The sequence below is a fragment of the Rhododendron vialii genome, chromosome 9a, assembly GCF_030253575.1.
Source record: "Rhododendron vialii isolate Sample 1 chromosome 9a, ASM3025357v1".
Lineage (NCBI taxonomy): Eukaryota > Viridiplantae > Streptophyta > Magnoliopsida > Ericales > Ericaceae > Rhododendron > Rhododendron vialii.
The window spans coordinates 7,360,548-7,372,217 of NC_080565.1; the positions used below are offsets into that span (position 1 = coordinate 7,360,548).

Below are 11,670 nucleotides of genomic sequence, written 5' to 3' on the forward strand. Positions count from 1 at the left end.
ACAGTCAACGGTGGCTTTGTCTACTACAGAGGCAGAGTATATGGCAGTGACAGAGGCTTTCAAGGAAGCTATTTGGGTACATGGTTTGATTGAGGACTTGGGAATTGCTCAGAAAAACGTGGAGGTTTTTTGTGACAGTCAGAGTGCCATTTGTTTGGCGAAAAACCAGGTTCACCATTCCCGCACCAAGCATATCGATGTTCGGTTTCATTTCATCAGGGAGATTGTAGAGGAAGGGGATGTTCTTCTTCAGAAGATTCCGACTGCAGATAACCCTGCGGATATGCTCACCAAAGTGGTTGCAGGGATCAAGTTCCAACATTGCTTGGACTTGATCAACATCTCTCGAGCAGTGCGCGCCTAAGGGCGCAGAGGGGCAGTGTTGTGTGTTGGGGGCAACATCGGACCTTTGGAGAATTGTCGTCAAGGTGGAGATTGTTGACAATTGGCATCAATTCTCCACATGGGCTGCTGAGAGGTGCAGCCTTTGTTGAACCACATGGGCTGCTGAGAGGTGCAGCCTTTGTTGAAAATGGCATGACAGCCATTCTTTGAATGGCCTATAAATGGAGACCCTTTGGCTCAAAGTTTTGTATCAGAAATCAGAGAGAAGAGAGTGATACACGAGTAGATTGTGAGGCAATACTGTGTGAGTCTGAGTGATTGTTGTAATCCTCCTCCAGTAAATATAGTGAATCCGCTGCCCCTACGTGGATGTACCCGATTATTGGGGAACCACGTAAATCCTTGTGTTTCTCTGAGTTGTGTGTTTGTGTTTGCTTGGTTTGACTCTGGTTTAGCACTACAGTGATGCTCGACCGTTTGACTTCCCCCGAGCTCATCAAGTTCTTTCGGGATCGAAAGCATGACGAAAGGCTCCTCAAGAAGCTGAAGTTGAAATTGCTTGGACTTAAGATGGTGCTCAATGATGCAGAGAACAAGCAGTTCACTGATCGTGCTGTGAAAGAATGGCTCGATGAGCTTAAAGGTGCCGTTTACGACGCTGAAGACTTGGTGGATGAGATTGCTACTGCGGCTTTGCGGTGCAAGGTGGAAGCCGAGTACCAAAGCGGCCCAAACCAGGTACAGTCTCTGATCTCGTCTCTCACTAAATTATTTGACGATGAGATAGAGTCCAAGTTAGAGAGCATGATTGATACGTTAGACGATTTTGCAAAAGAAAAAGATGTAATTGGTTTGAAAGATGTTGCTGGACTGAACTGGTCACACAGGCTGCCAACAACTTCTTTGGTGGATGAATCTTGTGTTTATGGAAGGGAGAACGATAAGGAGAAGATAATGAAATTGTTGCTCTCGGATGGAGAGAGTCATAATAAGATAGATGTAATTCCGATTGTCGGGATGGGCGGGATGGGCAAGACTACCCTTGCTCGACTTTTGTACAACGATGACAGATTGTATGGGCACTTCGTTACGAAAGCATGGGTATGTGTATCTGACGTCTTTGATGTTTCAAGGGTCATAAAAACAATTGTTGAGACAGTCACTAACAAGGCTTGTGATGTAGAGGACCCAAACTCGCTTGGGGTCAAGCTGAAGGAATCATTGAGTGGGAAAAAATTTCTTATTGTCTTGGATGATGTTTGGAATGAGAACTATGAAGATTGGGACACCTTGGTTACTCCTTTCAAGTTTGGAGCACGCGGGAGTAAGATTATTGTTACAACGCGCAACGACTGTGTTGCATCTATAATGCAAACAGTTCCTATTCATCGTTTGCATGAATTACCGGAGGAACATTGTTGGGAGTTATTTTCCCAACATGCATTTGAGAAGGGAGATCACAACGCACATCCAAAACTCGAAAGGATTGGCAAGGAGGTTGTGAAAAAATGTAAAGGTTTGCCTTTAGCCGCAAAAACATTAGGTGGTCTTTTGCGCTCCCAACGAGATGTTGAAGATTGGAATAATATACTGGAAAGTGAAATATGGGAATTATCGGAGGAGAAGAGCAACATTCTTCCAGCCTTAAGATTGAGCTATCACTATCTCCCCTCCCATTTAAAAAGATGTTTTGCTTATTGTTCCATATTTATTAAGGATTACGAATTCAACATGAAGGAATTAGTCGAAGCATGGATAGCTGAAGGTTTTTTGGAGAAGCCAAAAAATAATAAGACAGTGGAAGAAAAAGGTAATGAGTGCTTCCACGAATTGCTTTCAAGGTCATTTTTTCAAAGATCAAATGCTAATACTTCTTTATTTCTCATGCATGATCTTATTCATGATTTAGCTCAATATGTGATGGGAGATTTCTGTTATAGGTTAGAAGATGGCAAGGCACATGGAATTTCTGAAAAATTACGTCATTTCTCCTATGTTCAAGGTGATTTTGATGACTTTGGGAAGTTCAAGGAAATTAAGGAGGCTAAGTGTTTAAGAACTTTCTTACCATTAAAGCGTAGACGTTATTGGAAACAATGGTTGAGCAAAAAGGCGTTGGATGAGATTCTGTCAGAATTGACACGTTTACGGTTGCTATCTTTGCCGAGATATCAGATTATGGAATTGCCTTATTCAATTGGAAAACTGATACATCTACGTTTTTTGGATCTCTCCTATGCTCAAATCAAGCAGTTGCCTGAATCAGTGTGTACCCTGTATAATTTAGAAACATTGTTGTTATCTAATTGCGATCTTCTTACAACCTTACCAGCAGAGCTTGTAAAACTAATTTCATTGCGTCATCTTGATTTAAGTGGAACCAACTTAAAAGAGATGCCAATGCACATAAGTAGGCTGAAAGATCTCCAACAATTAACTGCGTTTGTAGTGGGAAAGTGCACCGGGTCAGGGATTAATGAGTTGAAAGAGTTTCATAGCCTTCGTGGAACCATCGCTATCGCAGGTTTGCAAAATGTAACCAGTGGCAACGATGCATTGGAAGCAAAGTTGAGGGAGAAAAAGCACCTCGAAAAGTTGGCATTGGAATGGGGTAGCACAACAGAGGATTCAGAGAAGGCAAGAGATGTTCTTGAAAAGCTAGAGCCTCATACACTCTTGAAGCAACTTCAGATAAAAAACTACGGAGGCACAAGATTTCCTACTTGGTTAGGAGATCAATCATTCTGCAAGATGGAGTCATTACGTCTGGAGAATTGTGGGTTTTGCTTTTCATTGCCATCACTTGGTCAACTGCCCTCTTTGAAGGAGCTTACCATTGCGAGGATGTCCAATATAACGAACGTGGGCCATGAATTTTATGGAGAGAGTGGTTCTTTAAGCAAACCGTTTGAATCACTAGAGACTCTACGTTTTGAAGAAATGTCGGAGTTGGTGCAATGGGTTCAGTTAGATGCCGGAGAATTCTCTCGACTTCAAAAGCTTGAGATAATCAAATGTCCCAATTTGATCGGAGACTTACCGAAGAAGGTGCCTTCATTGGTGAGACTTACTGTAGAGAAATGCCCAGGGCTTGTGGCCTCACTTGTGAGCGCTACCAATATGCGCGAGGTAGTGTTGGAGGAATGCAAAGGGGTACAATTCAATACGCAAGGGGAATCTTCTGTTGAAAGTCTGAAGATTTCAAGCTTCGCAAGTTTGGAGGAATTTGCAAGCGAGCTGTTTACACTAACAAATCTGAAGGACCTGGAGATAGAGGATTGTCCGAGGCTTTTGCCATTTCGAGAGGGAATGATGTGCCACAACAATTTGAGAAACCTTAGTGTTCGGCGGTGTCCAAAACTGGAGCTCCCACTATCAGTGGAGATGAGTCACTATTACACATCCCTTGAAAACTTGAGCTTGGTTGGCTGTGAGAGTCTCAAATCCCTCCCGTTAGGTTTATTCCCGAAGCTTCAGAATCTTGAAATTAAAGATTGTATAAATTTTAAGACCCTAGTGATTCCAGAAGGAATTGATCTTCAAAATCTGACATCACTTCAGGCCCTAGTAATTTATGATTGCAATAATATGGCGTTTTTTCCTTGTGGAGGATTACCTGCTCCAAATCTGTCTTTGTTATCGGTCCATGGTTGCAAGAAACTGAAGGCTCTGCCCGAACAAATGCACACCCTCCTCCCATCTCTTGAGATTTTATCTGTATTTCATTGTCCAGAAATTGAGTCTTTTCCGGGAGGGGGTCTGCCCTCCAAATTACGTTATCTTCTCTTCGCGAATTGCAAGAAACTTGTTGGTGGCCGGAGAGATTTGGGTTTGCAAAGACTCCCCTCTCTTATAGAATTTGGACTGGCAGGTGAACCCGAAGATGCGGTGGAGTCGTTTCCAGATGAGAGGCTGCTGCTGCCCTCCTCTCTTACAAGCCTCCTGATCGCTAGAATGCCAAATCTCAAATCACTGAACGGCAGGGGCCTTCAACTTCTTGGCTCTCTCAAACACATGGCTATTTACAAGTGCTCTCAGCTCCAATCCTTGCCAGAAGAGGGGCTTCCCACTTCCCTCTTTGATCTGCGATTTTGGGACTGTCCATTGCTGAAACCTCGTTGCCGCATGGAGGAGGGAGAAGACTGGCATAAGATTGCTCAAGTCCCTGTTGTAAGTATCGATGGTGAAGCCATCTTTGACCAATGCTATCTCGGTCCAATAGGCTCTACTGTGGTTCGCGAATTTCATGATTTTTAGCCAGGGAAAACCAGAACTCTCCACTGAGGTATTTGCTCTATTTATGCAAATAGTTCCAAGAAAAATTTGACCTGTCATTATTCGTTCCTTTCACCTTCGGATTCTTCTGTTATCAATTCTCCAGCTAGCCAATATTAATTTCTCAACCACTATATATATATATATATATATATATATATATATATATATATATATATATATATAGAGAGAGAGAGAGAGAGAGAGAGAGAGAGAGAGAGAGAGAGAGAGAGTCCCCTTCTTATAACGACCACCTCATTTTAATAAAATGCAGACCTCCCTTTTCTAATCGAATTTCGATGATCCGAGCCGCTCAATGTGTTCAGAACGTGATTTTAAGGGTACCTACGAGGAATCAGCAAAAAAAAAAATCGGGAAGGGCTTCATCCGAGAAGTTTTTGTTTGTTTTTTATCGAACGGTTCAAATAAAAACTGCTCAAATCAAGCCCTTTCCGATCATTTTTTTTACCGATTTCGAATGGATACCCTTAAAATTACGTTCTGAACACATTGAGCGACTCGGATCATCGAAATCCGATCGGAAAAGGCGAGAAATGGGGAGGTCCGCATATAAGGTCCTCATTTTAAGGTTCTTATCTGAAGATTTCTCTCTCTCTCTCTCTCTCTATATATATATATATATATATATATATATGATTCCCTTTCTTATAAGGACTACCTTATTTTAATAAAATGCGGACCTCCCTTTTCCGATCAAATTTCGATGATCCGAACCACTCAATGTGTTCAGAACGTGATTTTAAAGGTACCCACGAGAAATCAGCAAAAAAAAAAGACCGGAAAGGGCTTCATCCGAGTAATTTTTGTTTGTTTTTTTATCTAACGGTTCAAATAATAACTGCTCAAATCAAGCCCTTCCCGGTCATTTTTTTTGCCGATTTCTCGCATGTACCCTTAAAATCACGTTCTGAACACATTGAGCGACTCGGATCATCGAAATCCGATTGGAAAAGGAGAGAAATGGGAAGATCCGCATATAAGGTCCTTATTTTAAGGTCCTTATCTGAAGATTTCTATATATATATATATATATATATATATTTACAGTCCGTCTCTCGTAAGTACCACCTCATTTTAATAAAATGCGGACCTCTCTTTTCCGATTGAATTTCGATGATCCGAGCCGCTCAATGTGTTCAGAATGTGATTTTAAGGGTACCTGCGAGAAATCAGCAAAAAAAATGACCGGAAAAGGCTTCATCCGAGCAGTTTTTGTTTGTTTTTTATTGAACGGTTTAAACAAAAACTGCTCGGATGAAGCCGTTTCCGGTCATTTATTTTGCCGATTTCTCGCGAGTACCCTTAAAATCACGTTCTGAACACATTGAGCGGCTCGGATCATCGAAATTCAATTAGAAAATGGGAGAAATGAGGAGGTACGCATTTTAACTAAAATAAGAACTCCCTCATTTGAGACTGACTGTATGTATGTGTATATATATATATATATGCACACACACATACATACATACTCATTTTAGTTAAAATGCGGACCTCCCCATTTCTTCCATTTTTCGATCGAATTTCGATGATCCGAGCCTCTCAATGTGTTCAGAACGTGATTTTAAAGGTACTCACAAAAAATCAGCAAAAAAAAAGATTGTGAAGAGCTTCATCCAAACAGTTTTTATTTGAACCGTTCGATAAAAAACAAACAAAACTGCTCGGATAAAGCCTTTTCCGGTCTTTTTTTTGTTGCTAATTTCTCGCGAGTACCCATAAAATCACATTTTGAACGCATTGAGCGGCTCGGATCATCAAAATTCGATCGGAAAAGGGAGGTCCACATTTTATTAAAATGAGGTGATTTTTACGGGAGACGGACTGTGTGTGTATATATATATATATATATATGTGTGTGTGTGTGTGTGTGTGTGTATAACACTACTTGTTTAGGATAATCAACCAGAAATGTACATTTTCTTTGAGAAAAAGTTTTTTTCATCTTATAAAGATGACGAAATCCCAGAGATTTTGATCTTTTTCTCCATCCGAAACAGGGTTGCGTGTAGAAGTACGAGCTTCTACGCTCATTTATTTTCCTCATGGCAAAAAGTTGATTTGATCAAGCAGTATTGCGGATTGATTCAGCCTCATTTGGAACTACAACTACTCCTACCAACAAAAAATAAATAAAAATACAAAAAAAACAAATACATAAGTAACTGAATTTGTTGAAGTTTATAAGAGAAGTGGAGCCAAAGTTGTAATGATCAGTTATAAGATCCGTCCTAGCCGGGTGCCCATTCTATATATGTTCTTTGGAATTATAGTACCATTTGAAACTTCCGTTTATGAGCTGAAAAATCAGTGCCAAATACATGGTGATTAGGCATGAAGTGGAATAACTTGAAGAAATATAGGATAAAGTAAGCATGTTCTCGTTAATTCTCTTCCAAATTGAGTTGTTAGCCTTTGAACTTGGTGCAATTCACTTTTTTTTTTGTTTCACTAATTTGTTTTACTTTTGATTAGCCGATGACCGCAGCTTTCTGAAGTTCTTATTTTGTTTTCAGTTTCCAGAGTTTTAAAGTTAACTGACTGATAGCAAAGAGCAAGAGGCATGCACAGCTATGCAGGTTTGATCTCTCATCTTTCTCTTAGTATGTGTCCTTCGTATTATATTCTGACTCGGAAATCTTACGGAGTAGTTTTTTTTTTTTTACAAAAATGGAGATATATGTCTCAATTGTATATATCAGCCGAGAATTGCTTTTTCAATTGGTCCTATGGTGGTGCATAAGGCTGATTTTTCTGTTGAAGAAACCTGAAGGTCATACTAAGTAACGTATTTCAGGCTATTTGGACCCTTCCCTTTGGGGGTTTAGCCAAGACGTTATGTCATATGACTCAGATCCCACATGGGCTATGAAAGGAAAACTGATTTGATATATAACAAATCTTGACCAATTACCGTATAACTTAATGTTAACCTTTTGAGCCACGTGATTAGGCTAAGGATTAGCAGGTCAGATGGCGCGGGTCATTACACGTTAGCATTTTTAGCTTGCGTTTTCCAAATTCAGAGTTCCCTTAAGTTATGTTTTCAGAGCAAAATGCGATTTTGTTGCATCATTTTATACCATAAATAAATTAGTTGGTGCTTCTTTAGGACATTTAAGCTACTTCATATTTCTCTAATTCAGTGGTTAATTCTTGTAGGTTGGTAGTCTACTCAGTATAATTTCTTGAAGCATCAGAAAATCTCAATCATGTGGCTGTTATTTGATAAAAGCTTACAACTTTGGTCCAGTTGCATTGCCGGCTTATAAAGATGATGTAGAACACGTGGAGGCCCAATTCCATGATCAGCTGGACCAAGCCAAGCCCCGAAAGTCCAAACGGTGTTTAATTTCAGATTACCCAAATTGGCTAAATTCGGACGAGCTCGGAATAGGCCCAAACTTGGTGGGCTGACTTATTTTCGCGCTCCGGTCAATACTCATGAACCCTAAGTTGATGATCGATGGTGTTTTTGGGCCTAATTCCTTCGTTTAGGCCTTCAATTGCGTTATTTTGCTGTTTTAGTAAAGATTTGTTTCGTTAATAACTCTTAGACCGTAATTCCTTTTAAGTTGATTCTTTTTGAGAAAGTCTTGTTTTTCTTTCCCGTTTTTAATTTTAGGAAAAGCCCCAAATTTTGGGACTTTTTATTTTTCAAGTTTATTTTTAGGGTTTCTAGGGTTTCAGCCTATTTAAGGGTTTGTAACCTAGAGTTTATGCAGCTTTTTATCAATAATATTCAGACTTTGTCTTTTTCTCTTGAGGATTCAAGAACTGCTCGTGGCTACGAGTACCTATCATTCGTTTGATTAGTACGCAACTAATCTCTTTGTTAATTCCGCTGCGTCAAAAAAGCAGGTGGATCATGGGTGACTAAAATTGTGTGCAGCGATGGCAAATCATTTAGGCCGTGTTGGGTTCTGACTTCGCAGAAGGAGCAAACGAAGTTAGCTATATAAGTCTCAGGTGCAACTTTCTTTATTGTTCATTGTCTCATCACAAATCCAACGACATTTTCCTTGTAGATCGGCTTTTATCAATCCAATTTCTAAGAGCAATGGTGAATGTGTAATGGGTCTACTGTTTTCTTTTTCATTTTAATTTTCTTGCAGCAGTTGTGCTGTAACCCCTATTTGAATGCTAATGTTCTACGTTAATAACTCCTGTGCTCAGGCAATTTTTTGCAAGGTATGCATCATCTTGTTCTTTAAGTGCAGTGAGATGACCATTCAGACAGGTACATTGCCCTCAAAATGGGAAGTAATCTTGCCCTCTTTATTCGCTTGCAAACTCCTGCTGTCATCGGAAACATATTTTGGGTGATGGTGCATGAAACTTTTCTTTAGAAAGGACCCATCTATGTCTGTTAGCATAGCCCAACGTTGCTGGCTCTTTGAGGGAAACAAAAAAAACATCAGTATCGTTTCCTCATATACTGCAATTCCTACAAATTTGTATAGTACATGTAACTGTGTGTTGCACATTATAGATATATGCCATCTGGTTTTGCCTAAACCACACCTTTCCTACATAAATCTCTGTACTCTTTCATGGAGATAAATCATCTCTATACATATCAAATTGTAGTGAAAGCCTGAAAGGTGTTTTGGCTACATCTCCATTCCTCCTCAAACTAGATATCCAAGAAATTTTTACTTGGACACAGGTATTATTATAAAAAAAAAAGAGTGACAAAAGAGCAGCGTGATATTCAGAAATAATTGAAACAACTGTGTTGTCATAAATCAATCCAAGTCATTTATTTCCTTAAGATCCTCATATAGATAAACTGGAAACTAAATTGGGAACCAAGAATCTCCTGTTTCCCAATCTGATCAAACCCATCCACTTTCTTCTCCTAGATTTTGCACGAAAAGATCTCCCCATTTGTGCGCACACCTTGCACCATCTGGAGTTCTTATTCCCTTCTCCACTTCAACTGTTTCTGCCTCGAAATCTTTACCATTGTCACTCAACTAAGGCTAGATTTGTTTGGAAGTAAGTTCATTTTATTTATGCTAAGTTTTCTACTACGGTTTGTCGAAATAGAAAAAGGAAATTTGCGATATTCAGAGGAATCAAAACGTAAAGAAAAATTCAAGGGGCTGGCAAATCAGATTTCCCAGTCACTTAATCAAGCTTTACCTTTTGTCTTTGTTGGCGGCGGCCACCCAATTGACTTTGAATTCTTCTCTTCATTTTTGTGCGGCCATGTTTGCCTCATAAAGATAAATTAATTTAGTTCGCTGACCCTGTGCTAAAGCCACACCATCTTCATCTAACCTATCAATCTCGAAATAAAAGTTGAAGGTTGCAGAGGCTTTCAATGAGCAAACCAATCTTGGTTTCTTGCATTCTCTATTTCCTCTCTTTTCGCGACGTCTTTAAGAGCAAAGTAAAGAAGAAAATGGCTGAGCCATCGGTCAGGGGGGCATTACTCTCTGCTACTCTTCAAGTGCTACTTGACCGTTTGGCTTCCCGCGAGTTCATCGACTTCTGCAACCTTGCTTCAACAATTTTGGTTATTGAATGTAGTGCAATCAACAACTTACAACTTGAAATTCTTTTCAACTTGATGATATAACAAGAACAACAACTCTTTTTCTTCAGACGGATTATTTGATGAACAAGTTGAGAAAAGGAGGGGGTCTCTGATCTGATGAGACCCCCTCCATAGCCAAAGCCTTCCTTGTTAACACTGCCATCTGTGTTCAATTTACAACGGCCTGTGATTTCGTACAGTTGGTACATATACGAAAATTCAACCAAACTACTCTCATATCAGGAAAATAATTTCAATCAAGCTATTGGAACTCGACAAATGGTACATCGAGATAGAAATCCAAGCCACAACTTGAGTCGCCACTGCTTTATGGATAGATGGATATATACAACCAAGTCTTAAAGACTGTTCATTTTTGGGATGTTTGTTAATTAGATCACACGAGCAGACAGATAAGAAATTCGCAACGTATGACAAGATATAAAAGTTGGATTAAAATGAAGGACTATTCTGAAAGCATTTTCTCGGTCTTTTCTTTTCTTTCTAAAAACATGTTTTTGGGTACCAAAATCTGATTTACCCCAGGTAACGATAACCGGTCTCGATCATTTCATTGCAACAAGAGTTGGCCTCATCTAGATTCATAGAAACTTCCCCTGCTGAAGGCCTCAAATTGTTTCTTCTCTCTATTTTTTTTTTAATTGTGTGTTTTTCAGATTAAGCTCCAACACCTCAGTTGAGAGAGCCCGGGTTCGAAACCCTTTGCACTATGATAGCAACACCAACATCGGAACACACATCAAATGAGAGAAAAGCACAAGGGAAAACAAAATACCAGAACAGAGCAATCTGTTTATTTCAATATAATTTTAGTTTAGCAGATAACAACATCATCTTAACTACAACAGGCTGGTCTTTCTCACCCATCATTTGGTGGTATATATGCCACCATCAGCAGTCACTTTGTCGCCCTCGATTGCAGAAATCCAAGATGAACGCAACGAAAAGCAGCCAGTCCCTCCACCAGGAATGCAGAAATCCTTGAAAAACGGATGGAGAGAAAGAGGACCACCCATCATCGAGACAAGAAAACCCATCAACTGATTGTAACCCATTCTTTTCTACGTCTGGATAGATGCTCAAAAGAAAGGTTAGAGAACAATTTATACAGAGATAATGCGAGAATTTCCCCATAATTACGTGTCTTGGGCACAACGAAATAGTGCTTGTGTCCTTGCTGTAATGCTGTGAGATTATCTCACATAATAAATGGATGCATCGTTGTAACTTGTAACTAATTAAAGTGTCCAATTAATTGTTGAATCATGGTAACACAATTTTTATTTATTTTTGGATAGCCGGATGTTCAAACCATCTTACGCGCACCTCGACTAATTTCGGAACACAATATGTTATAGGGGCCGGTGACTAGGTTAGACTAGGAAACTCACTACTCGATGATATAACATGAACAACGACCATTGTTTGGGCATGCAAAAATTCTTGACGATCGAACACATAGA

The 11,670-nt window shown here is 39.7% G+C and overlaps 1 protein-coding gene across 3 annotated transcripts; it reads left to right on the forward strand.

The window, feature by feature from the left end:
- Positions 1-808: 808 nt before the first annotated feature.
- Positions 809-9,074, forward strand: LOC131300314 (putative disease resistance RPP13-like protein 1). 3 transcript variants are annotated; one of them, XM_058326079.1, is made up of 4 exons: positions 809-4,630; positions 7,158-7,220; positions 7,804-7,920; positions 8,503-9,074. In XM_058326079.1, exon 1 carries the CDS (start codon positions 811-813, stop codon positions 4,600-4,602), a length of 3,792 nt encoding a protein of 1,263 aa, XP_058182062.1. In that variant the 5' UTR covers positions 809-810; the 3' UTR covers positions 4,603-4,630; positions 7,158-7,220; positions 7,804-7,920; positions 8,503-9,074. The 3 variants fall into 3 exon arrangements, with proteins under 3 accessions (XP_058182062.1, XP_058182063.1, XP_058182064.1); XM_058326080.1 differs by having other exon boundaries at positions 7,895-7,920; XM_058326081.1 differs by lacking the exons at positions 7,804-7,920; positions 8,503-9,074 and adding an exon at positions 7,439-7,473.
- The last annotated feature ends 2,596 nt before the right edge of the window (positions 9,075-11,670 follow it).

Coding starts and splice junctions, on each gene's coding strand:
- LOC131300314 (XM_058326079.1), top strand. CDS start 811: ATGCTCGACCGTTTGACTTCCCCCGAGCTCATCAAGTTCTTTCGGGAT.